At 48.0% G+C, this 20,431-nt stretch overlaps 1 protein-coding gene across 1 annotated transcript; it reads left to right on the forward strand.

Moving 5' to 3' along the window:
- Positions 1–633: 633 nt before the first annotated feature.
- TOM1 (target of myb1 membrane trafficking protein) lies at positions 634–19,981 on the forward strand (the record flags this gene model as incomplete). The annotated part of the gene is made up of 16 exons (XM_079549336.1): positions 634–685; positions 7,583–7,667; positions 9,210–9,288; positions 9,433–9,582; positions 9,704–9,838; positions 10,148–10,294; positions 11,292–11,408; positions 11,898–12,031; positions 12,695–12,728; positions 13,310–13,427; positions 14,407–14,527; positions 17,228–17,303; positions 17,745–17,807; positions 19,431–19,490; positions 19,699–19,735; positions 19,833–19,981. 16 exons carry the CDS (start codon positions 634–636, stop codon positions 19,979–19,981), a joined length of 1,557 nt encoding a protein of 518 aa, XP_079405462.1.
- Between the last annotated feature and the right edge of the window lie 450 nt (positions 19,982–20,431).

Raw genomic sequence — 20,431 nt, forward strand, 5'->3', positions numbered from 1 at the left:
TGCAGGAATCAGCTGTGTGTGCAGCACTACGCATCGGCAGCACGTGGGGAAAACCGTGAGCATTTGCAGAAACAGTCTGGCTTGCGAAGCTGTGTTTTCCTCCAGCACCTCCAGCCTCATAGCCAGGTGCTCTGACTCTCACATCTGTGTTCTTGACCTGAGCCTCAGACCCAGGCAGACACATTTTAACGCAAAGGGACAGAGGGATCCTCTTCAGCTTTGTCTTCTCTACAACGGAAACCTCCTGGAGAGCGACAAACTGCACCCAACCCTGCTGTATTGTATTTGTATTTAAAATTTGTACACTTTGTATAATCTGTATCTTGTGGTATTTGGTACTAGAGGGAAAACTTTGGCAAGACTTAGCAGTTTTTATATTTTTGTTATTTCCTTGCCGTTTGATCCAGACACCCTTACAACACCAACCTTTTTGTACTGTCCTGACAATATAATTTCTTTTTTAACGCTTGGAGTGCTCTCATCCATTTGCGGCGCGCATTACTACCGGCCGCGTCCTTCAGCCCCGTGCTGGCGCCGGGCGGAGGCCGCTGTCGTCACGCCGAGACCCGCCCCGGCCCGGCCCGGCGCGCGGTCACGTGAGCGGCGGCGGCACAGTCAGCTGATCGCGGCGCGATGGACTTTCTGCTAGGGAATCCCTTCAGCTCCCCAGTGGGGCAGCGTATCGGTGAGTCCCCCGCTCTCGCGCCGTCCCCGCGCGCGCCCCCGTTCCCTCTCCCCCTCGCGCCCCCCGTGGGAGCTTGCCTCTGTGCCCGGCCGCCCGCCCTCCCGCAGGACCCCTTGCCTGCGAGAAGCGGCGGGCCCCGCCCTCGCGGTGGGATGCGGAGGGAGGCGGCCTGTGAGAGGGGAGCTCCGCTGTGACTGACGGCCGTCTTTGACCAATAGAGAACGCGCAGCCCGTGGCGGTGCCGTCGGCGGCCCCGCCGGCCAATCCGGGCGTGGAGGGGTCTTGAGGTGGCGAGGCGAAGTTTCCTCACTTAAAGGGGCCGAGGAGCGGTGGTCCGAGCCACGCCCCCTGGCGGCGCTGAGGTCCGTGATTGGCTCGGGGCCATTCCCGCCTGCACCTCTTGGGGGGCTTCGCGGGGAACCCACCCTGCGTGGGCTGCTGATTGGCTGAGCTCCAGCCACAGTGGCCTCTCGGCGCTCTGGGCGGGAAGGCAGCTTTTACTACCTGAAGAGGCATGGGGACAGTTGGCACAGAGCTAGGGCTGCCCAGGGGCGGGAACTTCGGGCTGGCTGAGACCTGCCGTCTGATGGTTTGTCTAGTGGGATCCTCATCCAGCAGCACCCAACACTGTACTGGCGGCCCTGCTGGCTCTGCCCTGCACCACAGGCCGGATCACAGGGTAGAGCCCCAGCTCTAGCAGTGGTATCAGTGTGGCATCCACTTAGTGACCTTTCAGGCTTGCAGGCATTAAGCGTTTTAGTCCCTGTGCTAAAGACAGATTGCTGAGCACAGAAGAAAATAGCTCAAGAAAGTGGAGCAAAGAGAAAGAATAAGGCCATGGGCAGCTACACTGGTCTCAAAGCAGAGATGCAGTTCTTAAAGTACTTGGAATAAAGATTCTTTTGTTCTCATGTTGTACCATCTGAATGCCTTCAGGTTGTGCTTGAAGAAATGTGGTTGATGTTTCCTGCTTGATGTCTCTGTCTTGTGCAATTTGGCCATTTCTTGTTTATGCAGTTGCTCAGTGTTGCTTTCGGTTGCCTGTGCAAATCTTTGTGCTGTTCTTCTCTGAAACCCCTGGTTCAATGCATTTGCAGGGGTGAACAGCATGCTGTGAGTGAGGTGGAAAAAGAGAAAACTGCTGCACTTCTTTAAATGCACACACCAGTGTCCAAAGAAACAGTGGGCATTGTGATGTGAAACTCAAGTACTGGGTGGGATTGGTGAGATGCAACTACAAGTTGGGGGAAGGTTGACTTTAATCTTCCCAAACAACGGAAGGTTTTCAATACAGAACAGCTCTACGTGATATTTGATGCCTTCCCAGATGGCAGTCACATGTTTCATCATGCTTCCCAGGAGATGCGGTCTCCTGCCCTTTTTGATTATTCTAGGAGAGTATCAGATACGTTGTTGTGTCTGGGTCCAGGCAAACTGAAGTCATCTTTAGGTGTTACAGAGTACTTTGTGCCCTCTGGGTCTTCTGAGCAGTTTATTGAGCAGTCAGATGTAAGTGGTTTCCTTGCTGGGCTTTACTTCTCGTAAAGAAGGGATTTTCAAGCAACAAACCAACAACAAAGAAGAGGAGGAAATTGTTTCAAGAGTGCTGTCCAACAGGAGCTTAGAGTCCATAGTACTAGATGTATGACAGCAGAAAAATCTTAATGATTGGCATTGACTGGGGTTATTGGAGTCCAAAGGGGTGGAGGATTTGCAGTGTATGAGAAAAGGAATTGAGGTGTGGAGGACTTAAAAAGGGCTGTCAGCTGTAAATACGAGTGTTTTCTCCTTTTGAACATTGCCTAACAACATCCCGGGGACATAGATAAATGCTATCTTTCCTTTTTAATTTGAGACGCGAACAAGACTTACCTGAAGTTGTTTGGTAGGTCCGTGGCAGCTGCACACTGAGCCCATGAACCTGTTCACCAAACCTGCATGGTGCTGCCGTTTCGGGCTGTCTGCAGAAAGCTGATATTGCATGTTTGTAAATTACTTGGGCAGAGTGATGTATGCCTGATACATCTTATAAGGTATAAAACAGCTTTAGATGAAGGCTATGGAATGAAAAGGAAGTACTCTGATGCAGATTGATGTTCTCAAATTCCTTCATTAATATTAATCTAGCAAGTCCCACTTGTTTTGCTGAGAAGGAAACACACTCAGATAATCTCAGTGATTTCGTACAAAAAGTATCAGTTGCAGAGGAGTAGGTTTACACCTTTTTATTCCCAATCCTGAGATTTCATCACAGAATTTCCCTTTTGTCCTGGTTTTGGACTGTGATCTCTTTCCCTAAGTAAGGTGAATACAGCCTTTAAAAAAATGAAGTACTTCTAACCAATGGAGAAATTTCTGAAGAGTGCTAAAGCATTGTAGTTTGGGTTCTACCAATGAAAGGGCAATTCACTTGGCTTCTACCTGGGAGGTAAAAGAAATGTCAGAATGGAAAACCTGCTTTCAAGGATGCTCTGATAGTAACAAGGCAGAGTGAGAGAATAGAGAGGAAATGAACAGTGCTCTTTTCTGAACCCTGAAGTCTGGAATAGCTCATAATTATAGCAGTACTGAAAAGGAAAGAGTTTTTTTCTGTGAATGAGGGCAGAAGGCAAGGGAGAGAAGTAAAAATGTACTATGGAGCTGGAGGGGAGTTTTTTATGTTTGGGTATGGGTTAAGCATGATAACCAGGAAAATTGAGGCTGGCGAGAGAGAGCAAGTGAGAGAGCAGGTTGCCTCTGCTCATGGTTGAGGGAGAGCAGCAGATAAAATAGAATGTGCCTCACAGCTATTTAAATCCCAAACCCTCTGCAAGTTGGTCCTTAGGAGCTGGTGGGAAGCAGATACCATCTGCCGTTAATAGCATTCTCTTTCCTGTTGGGTTTCTGCAACGTAGTGCTTCTCAGCAAGGCTCAGTCTTGTCTTCTGTGCTGTGAAATTGATGAAGGGCTCTCGGATCCCCGAGACTTTGAGCTGATTCACAGCAGAGGACAGGAGGATAAGTTCAGAGATGCAAATACCCAAAGCATTGTGGTAGATCAAGTACATGTCCATCACCACTCTTGAATTAAGACTGGAGATATATCTCAGCTTTCTCTGGAAAGCAAGTTGTCTGTCCCCTGCATCTTTGGAAGAAAGGAAGAAAGGGCAAGGCTGAAGAGGGGAGTCCTGCCTGAGCTGGTACTGAAGATTCCATGCGAAAAGTGAAAGCATGAGGCTTCTTGAGGTGACTTTCCACAGGATGCTGATTTGGTCCAGGGGGTATTACGAATTGAAGGGAGGTTGGGAGAAAGTTTGGATTGCTTTCTGCTGAACCTATGCTGTCTTGTGCAACAAAATGCTGGTGCTCTCAAACTCTTGTTGGAATTGGTGAGAATGCTTTGCAAGGAATTTGAAGCCAGCAGGACTGAGTGCCAAAGGCAGTCTTGCAAAGGGCCTGACTTGCAGCAGAGCGCTGGTCTCTGACAAGCTACAGTGGAGCGTGAAGGGTACAGGTGAAGGGTTTCTGAATGCCACCTGGCTTGTTATGGATATTTCAGGCCTTTGAAGGGGAGGAAAAGGAGCTGGATTCTGTTTGGTATTACCTGTCCCTGGCTCCCGTACATTGCTGTGCTGCTGACTGTACCACTGGGAATGGCTACATGGCCAGCCCAGTGATGGGCCCTCCCCTGCCACATAGGAAGAAGCAAGAATCTAGGAAGGAAACAAAGCCATGAAATTCACACCTGGCACAATGCAAAGTGCTACTCCAGTGGATCAGTTATGCTGAGTTCAAAATAATTTCTTATCTTACAGTACCGGATGCATTAGTGGCTTGCAGTCATCAGAAATACATCAGATGCCAGAAAGGAAGATTCAGTGCTTTGTTTTGATTCATGCCACAGCTGTGATTCTGGGTTGAGGTGGGCAATTTGCAAGGCAGCACACCGGCCTCAGTCAAACCGCAGTGCTGTCACACCCAGGAAGCTGGTCTGGCCACTAAAACAACATGGCTTTGAAGCGGCCCTGCAGAGAGCCTCTTGCATACTGTATGGTCTTGGTATCAGGCTTTGAAGAAGGCAGCATTTATAGACCACTGATAACCTCCCCATGAGGCATGCCCTGCGTCAGGCCAGGGTCAGCTCCCAGCACACAGAACCAAAAGCTGCCTGATAAGCCCTGCCGAGCAGTGCTCCGCAGGCAGCCAGGCCCTGCCTCCTGTCCTCACTGTTTTTAGGGACTTGTCGGCATGTCAGGCTCAGATTTTATAAGGGGCAGACAGCTCATGTGCTAATTACAGCTCATGAAACAGGGCCAGCCGCTCTGATCTTTCACGTGGCTAATGAATATACTTAGTTTCCTTTCTTTCTGCAGGCTTTAGTAAAAGGGTAAAGTTCAGGATTTTCAGAGAAAACTCCGACACATCTTATTAGACTTGGGCAGTCCTTCGGTACTTGGGAGCAAGGATTTAGAAGGCATTAGCTCCAGCCCTCCCGAGGCCAGAGAGGATAGGCCTTAATCTCAGTAGGCAGATTCAAAGTGATCGCCTTCCTTTTTTCCATATGCCCTAATTCTGCTATTCCAGCTGCACATTTTTTAACTTCACATTGCATTTATGGCAGGTTTGCTGCTTTCCTGCAGCTTTTCACCCACCAGCCTCCTAAGGAAGGTGGCAGTGACAGGATCACCGCCCCACCGTGAGGTGACTGCGAGCTGTATATGTCACCTCTGAGGAATCCCCACTTTCTGTAGCAGCCAGCCAGGTGAAGGAGTGTGCATGGTTTGTTTGCATTCCTTTCTGGAAAGCAAACCTGCTCCTCAGCTTTGGCAGGGTGAGCACATTTGGAAGAAAAGGAGACAAGAAAGCAAGTTGCAGAGTGGTGCCACGCACGGGGAAGCAAGAGAGGAATGGTGGCAGACTCAGTTCACATTTGTGTAAGGCAGAAGTGAAGATGAGGAGGCTTGGGGAGATTCTTGAACAGCAGAGACTTGATGGTTAAGTTCTGTTTTTGTTTAATCCCTGGTTTCTTCTGTAGCTTAGAGCTTCCCAGCAGGCTCAACTCTATTCCTGAGTTGTGTTTTTTTCTTTTTATCTGCAGTGTTTTTTTTCAGGGCTGAGTAGGTTGGATGTGGACTTCCTTTTGGTAGGAAAAGAAACAAGAGATTGATTTGTGGGTTTCATTGCCAGAGGCAACAATCAGTACAGAGGAACTTCTGGGTAGGCTGGGACATAAACCAAGGTATGTCCTGAGCAGGAGGTGACCCTCAGCATGGAGGAGAGCAGCAGTGAAGTGTAGCTTCATGAGCTACCAAATCTATCAGATCAACCTGAACTGCAGTCTACCTGCCAGCAGGGCCAGTTCTGTGGTGTCCCAGAGCTGGAGAGAATAATTGGAAAGGTGAAAAAGCGTTAAGAACGTTCTGCTGCTCTCCTTCACTGCTTTGCCCTCTTCCATCAGGTTGTGGCCACCATGTAATCAACCTAATCACAGCGCAATCAGTAGGTTTTGCAGCCAAGAAAAAAGGTGGCAGCTGGATTTCAATGACATTTGGACAGGTAGCTTCATGCTGTGGTGTGTAACCTGTGGGAGGGATGTGTACAAGAGAGGGTGTATTGCACAGTGCTGTGAGTAGCTCGCTGTCTGATCCTTAAAACAGGGCATTCCAAAACACGAAGGATCTGCTTACCCAGGCACGAGTTAGAAACATTTTTCCAATGTTATGGCCCCTATCATTATCACTTGCATAGCAGGCATTTCATTTTAGTCCCACAGAGGGATCATCAGCTATTTGGGTCGCAGAGGAGGCTCCCTCTGAAGGGCAGAGGACCCACAACAGCAAGGGCCAGATCCAGATTATGCAGTGACAGCAGTTCTGAAAAAGCAGGCACTCCTCTAAGTGTTTAAGTAAGTTGGTCCCTGTAAGGAAGCTGGGTCCCAGTTCTCCTGAAGAGCACTGATAGGTGCTGAACTGGTCTGGCTAGTTTTATTGCCTTGCTCCACTACTAAATCAGGCATCTTATAGGATGGGAAAGCTTGGAAAGAAGGTTCTCTTGCTCTATTTGCCATCTGCCGTATCTCTGCATTTTCCCGTGGTCTGGAGAGTGCCTGGTTCTGCCTGCCCACCAGCAGTTGTTTCCCCCACCCACTGGTGGTGACCCTAAAGGCATCACTCAGCCAGTGTGGTTGGGGTGAGACGCAGCTGATTACAGGGTGGAGGCACTGGTGATCTCACTAATAGTTGTGTGTTGCCCAAATCTCTGCCTTGAATAACATCAAGGCTGACTGAGGAATTCCTAATTAAAGGGGACACAATCAAAACTGGAACATGACTTCACCCCGCAGTCCTTGTCTGTCAATACCCCCCAGAGGCCAGAAATTCAGGCAAGAGATGCAAATGTTAATCAAGTCCTGTTTTTTAGGTTTTGCTTGCTTATCTGTTTTTATAGGACTTGTAAAAATTGGGAGGCTAATTCATTTGTTAATTTGATGCAAATAAAAGCAACGCCGATGGCATTAGATATATGTCAGCATGAGCAGGCTAAACTCATGGTTTCCTTTGCTGGCCCTGCAGCAACACAGCAAATAATCCCCCTTCTCTTCAGTTGTGCAGCTGAAGTCACTTGTTTTCTACTGAGGCCCTCTCCCCCTTTGTGTGTAGGACACCAGAGATCATGCAGTGTGTGTTGTGAGTTTGCAGCATGAGTGATGTGGGCAAAGCTGTGCAACTGCCCATCCCAACACCAGCCAGCAATGTGCTTTATGGTGGTGACACCTAGTGGGAAGCACTTGGTGGCTCAGGCTTTGCAGCTTTATTCATGTTAAATATTATGGTGGAATCCAGGGTCAGAGCTGAAGAGCAGCCCATGAGAGTGCCAGGGCCTCTCTTAGCTTTATCCTGTCTTGGTTTCTGTTTTCCAGAGAGAGCCACTGATGGATCCTTGCGGGGCGAGGACTGGTCTCTCAACATGGAGATCTGCGACATCATTAATGAGACTGAAGAAGGGTAAGGGAGCTGGCAAAGGTTCTCATTCAGCAGCAGGTCCCAGCACGCTTCCTGTAACAATATCCCTATACTGCAATGGCAGCATGCAGTGGTGGAGGTAATAAACTGGGCTGCCCGACGGTCCCCTAGATGAGACTCTGCTGGGGCATCTAGAGACAGAGCAGAGCTGTCAGAGTATCTGTTAGATGCCTCCCTGTGATCTTCATGAGCACAAGGAGCCATTCAAACAGGCCTATGAGGTCTCCAGAGAAATCTTGATTCAAGCCAGGCTGTCTCCCATCTACCAAAGACACATTTGCAATTCTTTCACTTTGATTTATTCCTCTTCCTTATCCCACTCTCCCCACTGGGAATGTAAAAGTCTTCAGGCCAATGACTGAGGAGAGAAGAAAATCTCAGGCAGGTCCTGCTGGGGTTATGTTCTCAGTTATTTTCATATACAATCACTCTGATGTGCACAAATGTGGGCATTCCCCCCGAAAAGGGATGTTAGAAATCTGCCAAACATGTTAACTCTGGAGCTGGGGATTTGCCAGTGAATCCTAGGGGGTCTGCTCCATCTCACAGTGGAGATGTCAAGAACAGCATGTAAAAAAGAAGGTGATACATGGAATGAAAAATGTGGGTTTCACTCCTGCTGTCCCACCTCACAGGGAGGCTGATAGATAGCAAGCTCAGTTTGAAACTTCACAGTTCTATGGAAACAAAGTCAAACGCCTTTTCTTTACAGATCTGTCACACCTTCCCTGCTTTCCCCTTGGTACAAATATGCCTGTCTTTGCCAACAGTTCTCAGTCCCAAGCTGTTACCACTTTGTGTTTCATTTCTGGGATGCTGCTAGCACAGCTGTCTCTCCCACTCTCCTGCTAATGCCCATCTATTGCAGCTTCGCTGCCCCATGGGCTCCCAGGTGCTTCTTCATTATCTTGGTGTCTCCATCTCATTCTTATCTTCCAGTTCTGCTGCTCTTCCAGGCCAGCCTTTCTTCCCCTACTCTACTGGAGCATGTTAGTCCTTTTGTACCCTCTCACAAAACCACAGTTGTCCTGCTATGCTGCCATATATGCAAGATTTTGCCACTGCATCTCCCAAACTTCTTTTTAGCCTCCTTTTCTCCAGGGAAAAGTTTAACAGTTTCTTTCTAAACATTACAAGGAACATTGCTTCTCCTTTGTCCTATGCCAAACTTTTTGTGATCTTGTCTGCATTGTCACTGCCATGGGATTTTGCTTTACCCCAAACAGTACATTTCTGGTGTTGCTTTTACTCTCTATTTTGTCTGTACACCTTGGATTGTTGCAAACATCAGCACAGAAGCCTCCAGTTTCAGCTCCAATGCTCAGCAGCAGGACCTAGCTCCTCTTGCAGAACTAAGAGCAAAAACTGCTATATCGGTCATTGCTTCAAGATGCACTGAAAATGTGATGGGGAAGATCGCCTATTGAGTGCAAGACTCTGGATGTCAGTGGCTGTTTTGCTTTGCTTCTGCCTACGTGAGTCTCACCCTTCTGATGATCTTTCTCCATTTGCTTTTTCCTGCAGGCCCAAAGATGCTTTCCGAGCCATAAAGAAGAGAATTGTAGGGAATAAGAATTTCCATGAAGTTATGCTGGCTTTGACGGTGAGTGGTCACTATTCTTTCTTGGTTCCGTGATTCTTGCTGTAAAGCTGAGTCCCCAAGTGCAAAAACTTGGGCACCCAAAGACAACAAGGCTAATATATGCAGGCAGAGAAGACTGTAGCTAATGCTTCTTTGCCTTCAAAGGTCTTGGAGACATGTGTCAAAAACTGTGGCCATCGCTTCCATATCCTTGTAGCCAGCCAGGACTTTGTGGAAAGTGTCCTGGTGAGAACAATCCTGCCGAAGAATAACCCACCTGCCATAGTACACGACAAGGTGCTGACCCTCATCCAGGTGAGCCAAAAAGAATGAGCATCTGCACCAGTGAAGGGACCGGTTGTCTTTAGGTCTTTGTATGTTAGTGTAGTGTATATTATGTAAATGATGATATAAATGGTTATCTCCTTCTCCCTAGTCCTGGGCGGATGCTTTCCGCAGCTCACCGGACTTAACTGGTGTTGTTGCTGTCTATGAAGACCTTAGACGGAAAGGCCTTGAGTTTCCCATGACTGATCTGGACATGCTGTCCCCCATCCACACACCGCGGAGGGTATGGAAGCATTTCTGAGGAGAAGGGAGGTGTACTGCTGCTGTTCTGGAGCTGTGAGGGTGCTACAGTAGCTCTGGATTGCAGTTAGAGGAAGTGGGGAGTGAGAAGCTGCAGGAGAGTCACTTTGCAAGGCCACAGTGGACAAAGTGACTTATAGCTATAGGGTAAGAGCTTTGAGGGAGGTGAGGCAGAGAAGTTGGAAGACTAACTGAAAGCAGATGGGGACTTGACATTAACATTTCTTTCGTAATTGTACTATCCTGTCAGCTGTGAGTGTCTAACATCTCTGCCGCTGTTCCCACCTCATAGTCTGTGTATAGCTCCAACTCCCAATCTGGACAAAACTCTCCTGCGGTCAACTCCCCTCAGCAGATGGAGTCAATCCTCCACCCTGTCACCCTGCCCTCTGGGAGAGACACTTCCAGCAATGCACCCATCACACCCACACAAGAGCAGGTGAGTTGGACACATACCCTCTGCTGCTGCTAGCTGTCCCTCCACGTGGGATCTGTTTCACAGATGCTGTTCTGAGACTGCTGTCCTGCTCCTTCCCCAGCCTAGATCCTTAAGGAGCTGTTCCAAAGTGTCATTCAGGGATTTTCTCCATTGTGGTCGCAGTGTTACCACAAACACAGAGTGGTTATGCTTCCCTAAGACAGGGCTGCTTGCAGCTACTGGAAGGATCTCCGGTCTATAGGGAAGTGAGGAGCTGGGACCTACAGGCTTTGTAGTACAGTTGTACAGTTGTAGTACAGTGGAGCAGAATTTTGCTCTGTAGATGCCTCCGTACATCTTTGTTTATCTGGACTCACAAGTGACTCCATACAAATCAATCCTAACTGGCTATGCAGCTTGCATAGACCAGGGCTTTCTCATTTGTTTCTTCATCCTCTTTTCTCCTTCCTCACCCTGACTTAAGACACCAAGTTCAGCATCAATTCTCCAGCTGCCAGTAGGTTGCATCCCCTTGCAGAACAGAGGGTAGAAACTGCTCTCAAGGAGCTCATTAGTAGCCTCTGAAACCAGAGAGAAAAAGCTTCAACTGCACTCTTAGCCCAGAGTCACCTTCTGAATGGGAATTCATTTTTTCCAATCTGCTGCCTCTGAAATGAAATCATGTGAGTGACTGCCACAGAGGAGCTGCTGGCTGGGGTGAGATTGAATCATAACAGCAGCCTTTGCTGGTTATTAAAAATCAAGGTTAGGTATAGTGGCAAAGGTTCCCAGTGACAGCCTGGCATCTTTTACCAGCGAGTGAATCTGATGGTAAGTAATAAGGCTTCCTTCTGCTGAGAGCTCCCGGAAACCAAACTGAGCAGTGACAAATGAGTTCTCCAGTGGCTTTTCCCTTCAGCTTTGTGAATGCATCCGCACTGTGCGCTGCCCTTCACAGCTACCTCAGCTATCCCCTGGCCTTCACAGGGTAAGTAGTCACTTCCACTCCCTTCTGCAGATCAAGAAGCTACGCAGTGAGCTGGAAGTGGTGAATGGGAATGTGAAGGTCATGTCAGAGATGCTGACAGAGCTGGTGCCATCCCAGGCTGAGACTTCTGACTTGGAGCTGCTGCAAGTAAGGAACACAAGGCAGTTACTGGTGGGACAGAGGGCTGGCACACGGAGCTCAATTTAGCAATGAATTGATGAACTGAGACATTCTACATGCCAGGCACGGGGAACAATTGCACTGGAACGATTCAGTGTGGGACTTCGCAGGGAGTGATGGGATAAGGGAGACATGGGGGCTGTGAAGTTTCAGTGGCCAAGGAAATTTGCCCTGTTGAGGCTGGAATCATCTCACACGAAGACCTATAATCCCTGAGGGCCTTTATTCCTGAATAATATGTTAAACAAACGGTATGCAATTATTGCAAGGACAAAGAAAACTAGTAACTATAAATCCCAGACTTGGTTTATGTCTCATACCATCTTCTTTTCATCCTCTACACTTGCTGATAGACCCCAGTTGGCTCTGGAGTCTGTCTGTTGCATTCAGACTTCCAAATCTGCAAGTGCTCAGCCTGAGCCTGACCTTTGTGGTAACTTTTCTTGCTATGAGCAGGAGCTGAATCGGACATGCAGAGCCATGCAGCAGCGTGTGCTAGAGCTGATTCCCCGTGTCCAGCATGAGCAGCTCACTGAGGAGCTACTCCTCATCAATGACAACCTCAACAATGTGTTTCTACGCCATGAAAGGTACCTCTCTCTTCCCTGCTCTGCTCCTCCACAAGAGCTGACTGCCCTTTGGTAGTCCATCCCAGCTTTTGATCTGCCCATGAATGTAATGCTCAAGGTGTGTCAGCCTCTATTACCCATCTTAGAAAGAAGAGCCAGTCCTCAGATCTTGCTGACTTATCCATGCCCCTTCAATGCACTGTGTTTGTTGCTGATAGAATATAAACATAACCCAGAAGAAGAAAGAGACTGCATGAAAAGAGCTGGCTTTCTAGCTCTCAGGCAGACAGACATAGAAAGGACTTGCCTAGGTAGAATCGTCACCTGTTTTTGTCCTCCATTTCACCAAACTCCTCTCTTCTACTAGGGTGAAGAGAATTTGATCTCCTCTGTGTAGGAGAGCTGGGTTTGAACCATTTTGATTAGAAGTAGCTTTGAAGTGTCACAAGAAGCTTTCTTATGTCACATCTTTGGAGACATATCTTTGGAGACATCAACTCTGAGGGCCCTTTTGTGGTGTCTTCTGTGTAGGGGAGAAATGGGTCCCTGAACATGGTCCCCCTTTTCTAGTATGTAGGAAGGGGCAGACTATGCCAAGCCTTACTGAGAAATCTCTTGGGCTGAGGGTGAATTAGTACACACTACTGAAATGCATCCTGTTGCATCCTGTCATCTTCCTTGCAGGTTCGAGCGTGTTCGGACAGGACAGCCTGTTAAGGTAATTCAAAGCTACTGCCTTTTGTATGGCTCAGTTTGCATCCTGCACAACCTGTGATGTCTTGCTGAGCTGAAAAGAGATTCAAACTGCCCCACTTGCAAGCTATAGGCTTTTTCTCTCCCAGCCCAGACACACCAGACCTCATCAGTGTGTAAGATGCTCCATTTCCCATTGCTAGACTGTCCTAGCAGTAGTCCCCTTCCCCTAACCCAAAGAATAAGGACAGACTAATAGTGGATGTGGTTTCTGGGTTTTGAGCATGAACATTTCTCAAATGAGCCTCCTTGTATCATCACTGGCCTGTTGTCTGAGCCAGTGCCTAACCTACTGACATCCCAGCAGAGCTGGGACTTGGGTACCAAGATGTATTCTGCCCTATTCCCAGTCAGTTCTCTCATCATTGTCCCACTTCTCCCAAGGACAGGCTCCCCAGTTGATATCTTTCAATATACAGTAGGTATATTGAAAGGTAGGGTACAGTAGGGCTTCCCTTTTCAGTGTTAATAATCTAGGACTGGGGAGTCAAAGCGTCCAAACCTCACAAACTCTTCACTATCTTCTGGGTTTTTTTTTCTCCAAAGGCACCAAGTGAGGCAGAGAATAACTTGATTGACCTGAGACCCAGTACACCCAGTACTCCATCTGTAGTGAGACAACCTGAAGTCACCAACAACCTCTCCTCTCAGCTGGCTGGAATGAGTATGTTGCCACGCAGTATTCTCCTCAGTTTTTCTCCTGTGCTGCTGTAAGAAACCTGTAATGCACTTCAGTTGCCAATTTAGCCATATTCATAAAGTAGCCTAGACAAATTGAGTATATTGTCAAATAATAAACTAATGAAGAAACCCGTGCATGCCAAGAGATGCAAGCACATGTCTCAATATTAACGCCTCAGATTGTGCAGGAGGTGGACCTTCTTATGGAAGGACCTCAGTTCTAGGTTGTGGCTAAGAACTGGGCTTTCCAGCAGGGAAGAAAGTTGCACTCCCTCCTATTCTTAGCAACAGTGCAGTTGTTTCTCTTGCCATGTGGTGTCAGGCTGGCCACCAGGGCTGGGGAGAAGAAAAGCCACTGAACTGTACTGCAAAAGCAGCCATGAGCATTTTGGGCTCAGGACTCAGATCTTGACAGGCTGTCAGAAAGCTTGAGGGATCCTGAGGGGTATTCAGGACATACCAACAGTCTACAAAATCATGCCTGAAGTTCTTGCTGATTGTGAGCATGCTCAGTACAACTTGGATGCAGTTGAAGGAAACTAACAATACTGTATTTACAAACAAGCCAGTGGAAATAGTTTTCAGGTCAGAGTTTTTCAGGTGATACTTAATTCCTGAAAATCCACTCCAGTGGATAACACAGGTTATCCTCTTCCATGGGTTATGAAGCAATTCCCTGTGTTAAATGATCAGGAACATCTGCCCTTCAGAATCAGTGCAATAAATTGCTGCTGCTGCTGCCAGAGACTGAGCTAAAAATATCTGCTGAGTAGAAGAAACTGATTCTGTCACATCACCCATGACACTGATAACATTGTGCTGCTTCTGAGGGGCAGAATCAATTAGTGGGCCTGGAGCAGTTTAACCTGTTTGAATGTTAGCCTTCCACTCAACACCGCCAAGCCCATGGCCCTCCATTCATGTGTCCATGTTGCTTGCTCACTCTCTTTTTTTTCCCATAGCCCTGGGCTCGAGGAGCGTGAGTGCAGGGCTGCACTCCCTCGACACCTCTGGCAAGCTGGAGGAAGAGTTCGACATGTTTGCTGTGACACGTGGCAGCTCGCTGGCTGAGCAACGCAGAGAGTGAGTGTAGCTGCCCCTCTGTGCTTGCCTTCTTCCAAGAGGGGAGGTTGTGGGGGAATTGGAATTACGATCCCAGCCAGCAAGTTTGTGGGAAGCAGAAGGGTGAAACAGAAATGCACTCTTCCCACACACAGTGTTTGTAGGATGTCTTCTATAGTTCCAGGCATTCTCCCTTGCTGCCATTGTCCACCCTTTACAGCGTTCTCCTGGTCAAGTGGAAAAGAAAGTGGTCTCTGTATACACATCCCTCACCAATGGACATTGCAGTGCTTTATGTGGTGGCAAGGCTCAGTGCCAGAGATAAAGGTGCAGAATGGGACTGGCTCAGTTTTCTTGTCTATCTCTGAAATCATGAGTTCCATTCTGTATCACTGAATATCAATGGAGTCTGATGGACAGAATATTCAGCTGGAGTGCAGACAGTGCACAATCCACATTGTGGATTGTGGTTTGCAAGGCAGGGCATTGATCTAGGTCTCAGCTTCCCTCTTGCTAAGTGGCACTGGTTTTTCTTGCTCTGTAGTATGGTTGAGACCTCCTGATGTAAAGCAGTAATAGTTGGACCTCATAGTACTGTCTATACACTGTCTACACTGAAGAGGTCTCTTCTTTTCTTCAGAGAGAGAATTTTCTGAAACCTTTAACTGGGAAGAGCCAACGAGAGCTGTGCTGACAGGATGCTTTTGACTTGACAGACTTGACAATGATACTCTGTTTCACCTGTCAGAATCACCCAATGTTCTTCATAGGTTACCAAACAGCAGAGTCCATAGTCTTACGGTTGCCTCCAGCCCTCAGAGAGCTGCGCTCCTGATCTCCATCCACTGGAGTGCCTTGCTCTGCAGCTGGACAGTGGCAAGTTAACACCTCATAAAGAAGTCTCCTTTCACTCTCTTGCCTCAGTTTGCATCCATGGACGGCACACAATTTATTCCTGGTCATCCTGTCCAAGCACTGAGCTCCCCTGAGCTGCCCTGGCAGGCCTTGCTAGGAAAGGATTCTGCTCCTGCTTCATTGACTGTCCTCTGTACTGTCTCCAGTCCACAGCGCCCTTCAGGGCACCACACTAATGGGCTACATTAGTGAGCACATTAGGCTGTTGGGAAGCAGTGATTGAACACACATGGCTGTTTTGGGCTCAGCCTGAACATGACTGCCAACATTTGCAGCTCTGAACCACTTTATTCAGGGCTGTGAACCCATGTGCACAGTCCGTCAGGGTGTATGAGACTGCTGCTTGGAGGGTACTCCCAACACACCACAGGGTGTGATGCCTCAGGATGGGACAGAAACACTGGTGCCAACAGCCTCTCTGAAACCCAAGCTGCTGGTATGTGCACAGTGCAAGAGGCTGAGAAACAGTTGGGCAGGGGTGGAATCATATCCTCTCCAATGTGGCGCAATCCTTAACGGACTGAGGCTTGTGATCTTTGCGGTAATGAGGCGTCTTCTATTTATTCCTCATTGCCCTCCATCTGCTTGCACTTGCAGCCCTGCCAGGTAGTCTCTATTCTCACTGGCTCAGGTTTCCCATTTCACTTAGCACCCTCTGCTCTCAGTATCTCCCTGTCCCTGAACAGACCCACTTCTCTGCTGCTCCCAGGCAGGATGTGCTGGCAGGAGACACAAGCAAGGCAGCTAAGGTCTGTTCCTGATTCCTGATGCTTCATGGGTGTCTCAGCAAAGCAGTGCTTGAAACACCTTAAGCCTTTCCTGCCATTTTTCCTCATCAGTGGCATGATAGTGGTGCTGTATTTCATCCTTGATGCCATTATCCACAGCGGCCCCTTTACTGATGAGCACTTTTTTGAGAAGTTTGATCAACGGTGGCCCAAGCCCTCAGCCCCCAACAAAAACAGCTCCACATGATGATCTGCTTCAGCTGCAAGAAGGGGCCTGGCTGGAAGGGAAACCTGAGGAGAGCTTCTGGGAGAGGCTTCATTCTCCTAGCATGGATGGATTGTTTTCCCCAGTCTGCATGGATCAGATGGTGAAGCATGGCATTGGCGTGTGTGGTAGCAGCCTGGAGGTGACACAGAAATGGGATAAAGGAGATGCTGGGTGGGACTTGTCTGTATATAGAAAGAGCTTGCTGTAATGGGATGTTTGGAGACTGAAGCAACACCAGGCTTTTCTGATCATCCAGCTTAACCTCCCACATGGTATAAGCCTGTGAGTCTCTGCCACCATCAGTTCTTGAGTGGTGTTGGTTAGAGATAGGATTTTGAGATGTGTTTCTGCTGTGAAGATATATGAATAATACAGGGGCTTTGTTGCTCAAATCCATTCTATAGCAACTGTGATCTCCTGTGCAGTCTATGTTAGTTATCTCTCTTCTGCAGTCAAGCCCAGGGAAGATCAGTGTCATGTTAGATGCACCTAGCACTGTAAGACTGAGGACTGAGTTTTAGTCTGCTGGACAGTTGTTTTTAGGTGATGCCTTGTCATCCCCTTGTCAAGTGCCAGAGCTGTCCTCTGGTATCCATAGTGATGTTGCAGTGAGTAGATTAGTCTGGTTTACAGTGGGTTGCATTCTTCTTTAATAGGAGTTTTGTATTCCTTTCTAGAAGCTCTTGGGAGGAGAATGGTGAGAGATGAAAAGTTGTGCAGTCAGCAGCCCTGAGTATATATTTAGAACTTCCCAATCTTCACTCACAGACATTATATCAACCTGTGTGTTATCTAACTTCATGCTTTCAGGGTAAAGTACGAAGATCCCCAAGCCACCAAAGGACTTGCTGGTGCCCTGGATGCCCGGCAGCAGAACACAGGAGCGGTAAGTGGCTACTGAGCCTTTAATGTGTGACCAGGAGTGGGAGTATCCTCCTTGCCCTCCAACACAGTAAACCTGCTGCCTTTATGAGAAAAAAATAATCAAGCATTTAACATGACTGATAACTCCTAGGCTCTACCAACCTGCATTTACTATCTGGACTCTATACTTCATTATTTACAACCCGGAGGTGGGGAAATGTGAGAAGTCTGAACTTGACTCAGACAGACGTAGGATGGCCTTCTTACATCTGCAGGAAATAACCACTTGGAAATACGGTTTATTACACTTCCATAGCTTTCCAAGTCCATTTGCCTCCTCTCTGCAGTCAGAGAAGTGGGCCACCAGTAACAGTGTGCACTTTCCACTACCCTAAACCCATTGCCTCCCTTTTCCCTGACCTTCTGCAATAACAGCGTTCAGTACAGACTCTCTCTCAACCAGGAGGAGTCTAATGCCTCCAGTGATGGAGCCCAGCTGACTAACTGGATGATGCGGCAAGGAATGGTGAGATGGTGGAGTATCAGTAGGGAGAAAGGAGGCTGGGGCTGCTGGGTTGCAGGTGGCAATGGCACAGCACGTGTGGATGCACTGCAGGCATCAGGAGAGACTGCAAACTGAAATGGAGCAACCCTGGTCTGGGCCAGTTATAGAGACCAGGGTTGGGAAGGAAGAAGGCAGTGTCAGTCCTTCCTCAAACATGACAGTAGGGAAAAATCCCAGAAGTTCTGAGGCCAAAAGAGCATGTGGCGTACAAAGACTGGCCTGTAACAGGGTGGATATCTGGGTCAAAGGCATGAAACAGTGGTATAGGGAAGGCTGCAGCTGTTCATTCCCTTTGCAGCTTCTCCTGCCTAGCATGAGCTGCCACATTTGGAAGAGAACATATTCTGGCTTTTATCACATTGGAGGCCTTCTCCTGCAGATAATGTGTTCAAGCTTTCAAATTTGGTCTTTTGGCACCAGGAATTTCTGCATTTGCTTCCCCTCAGGCATGCTGAGGTTTTGACAGTGTCCCAGGTGCAAAGTTTGCTAGCCTTTCTTCCTGAAATGGGCACCGCCTAGACTAATGTCTGTGGGGAAGTTTCCCCACAAGTTCTCCTGTCAGCTTGAATGCACTACCCAGAGTTCATTTCTGGGTAGACAAAGCCACTTCACTTTGAAACTTCCCTAATTTTACACATCCTCTTCCATCCCCACTCATACATCTGCCCACTGGGGTAACTGTCTGAACTTGCTACCTGGTTTGAGAAAGTCTGCCTGTCCTCGGTGAGAAAGGGTTGCTTTTTCTCTTGATCTTGCCATTTTCTGAGGGCGAGGGAGTTATTCATATGAGGAAACTAAGAAATAAGTTCCTCTAAGAAATAACATAGCCTCTGGCGCTTCTGCTTGTGAAGCTTCTAGCTGCTCAGCTTTGTTCAAAAGCTCATGACTGGAGAAAAGGATCTGGGGGTTTGAATTGGTCTTGGTTTCTGTCAAGGATATCTCTGTCCATTAAAAAGGTGTCTCTGCTTCTTAAATTGGCCAGAGATGTAAAATATTCTGCACTAAGTCTTCTTCTTACTTGAATTTGAATTACGATTCAATTGTAGAGGACTTTATCTTTGATTGATTTGTGTCTGTAGTTTGGTGTGATGTCAAATACTGCCCTGCTCCATGATCCTACCAGGGAATCAATTCTTGGCCCTTCTCCCTCCGTATGGCATCAAACATTTATTATCTTAAGCACCACAGACTTTGACATCAGACTGTCACTGCTTTGTGGAAGGGAGGTGGTGTGGAGTAAAGCACATCTCCTGTTCACTGGCTTCCTCACACAAGTAGACAACTTCCATCTTGTGGGTCCTTACCAAAGTCTCATCTTGTGTTAATATCCCAAAATCAATTGCCAAACCCCAGATGCTTTTAATGTCATGTATCCTGGAAATTATGCATGCCTGGGTGTGAATGGGGCAGAGGAAAGAGGTGAACCATTGGCAGCTGGGAGAGCTTTGCAATGGCAGTGGTGGGATTTTGAAGGGCTTGAACTGACTGAATGATGGGGCAAGAGGGTTAGATTTTGGGTTGGGCTTTCCTTTTGCAAAGTGGGTTTCAAGAACATTCTCTCAGCCTTTCTTTCCTCTGTCCCAGGTGCCAGTTCCCCAGGCAAATTTCATGGAAGACATAGAAAAGTGGCTGTCTACTGACGTGGTAAGTGAAGGGCTGCTTATCTGTAAGCAGTGCTGCTGTCAGAGTTGCCTGTGAGGTTGGATCTTGGGCAGTGTACAACAGCGCTGGCACCGCTGTGTGTGGGGCACAGGCTGCTTGGAAGGACCAGGTCAGGAAAAGCTGAGGACACAGGATCTGGGCTGCCGTATCAATATAAAAAGCTTCTAATCATGCCCTTCTCCTTCTCCAGGGAGAGTCAGAGGATGGAAAAGGTGTCACCAGCGAAGGTAAGAGTCACCCGCAAACGGCTTTTCCAGCTGGCAGCACTTTGGCTTTTCCACAAACCCCCCTCCTTGTTAATGCTCCACTCTGCTTTTGTCCCAGAGTTTGACAAGTTTCTGGAAGAACGAGCAAAAGTTGCAGACCGACTGCCCACTTTGTCCAGCTCTTCAGCAGGGACATCTGTCTCCCCTGCTGCTGCCAGCCGTCATCAGAAGCAAGCAAAAGAAGATGATGCTATGTTTGCCTTGTGAGCACGACTGACTGGTGTGCTGTGGAGCAAGAGGCTGTGTGTGCTGTTTTGCTCGCCTCCAATCCGGGGCCAGCAGGGGAAGGACTCTATCCCCTTCCTCCACTCTCTTCCTGTTTTCTTTTTGAGTTGTTTTTATTTTAAAGCTGCTTTCATATTTCAGATAATCATTGTTGTGTTCAGGGACATTCTGTGTCACACAATAGGCTTGTGAAGAAGGTTTTCAAAGCTGCTAGAGAACATGGGAGTTCAGTGGGCGTTTTTTTTTTGGTATGGAGTGGGTAAAGCAGAAACTCCCCATCCTCCTCTCCAGTGAGTCAATCAGAGATCTTGCCCAAGAAAGAGGAGAGCCTGCAGCCTGCTGCTGAAATCATGCCTGCCTGCTTCTTTCCTAGCTCCCTCTCTAGAGTGGGCCTCCAGCCCTCTGCCTGCCACTGTTAGCCTGGAAAGTAAA

The sequence above is a fragment of the Tetrao urogallus genome (assembly GCF_951394365.1).
Source record: "Tetrao urogallus genome assembly, chromosome: 1".
Taxonomy (NCBI): Eukaryota; Metazoa; Chordata; class Aves; order Galliformes; family Phasianidae; genus Tetrao; species Tetrao urogallus.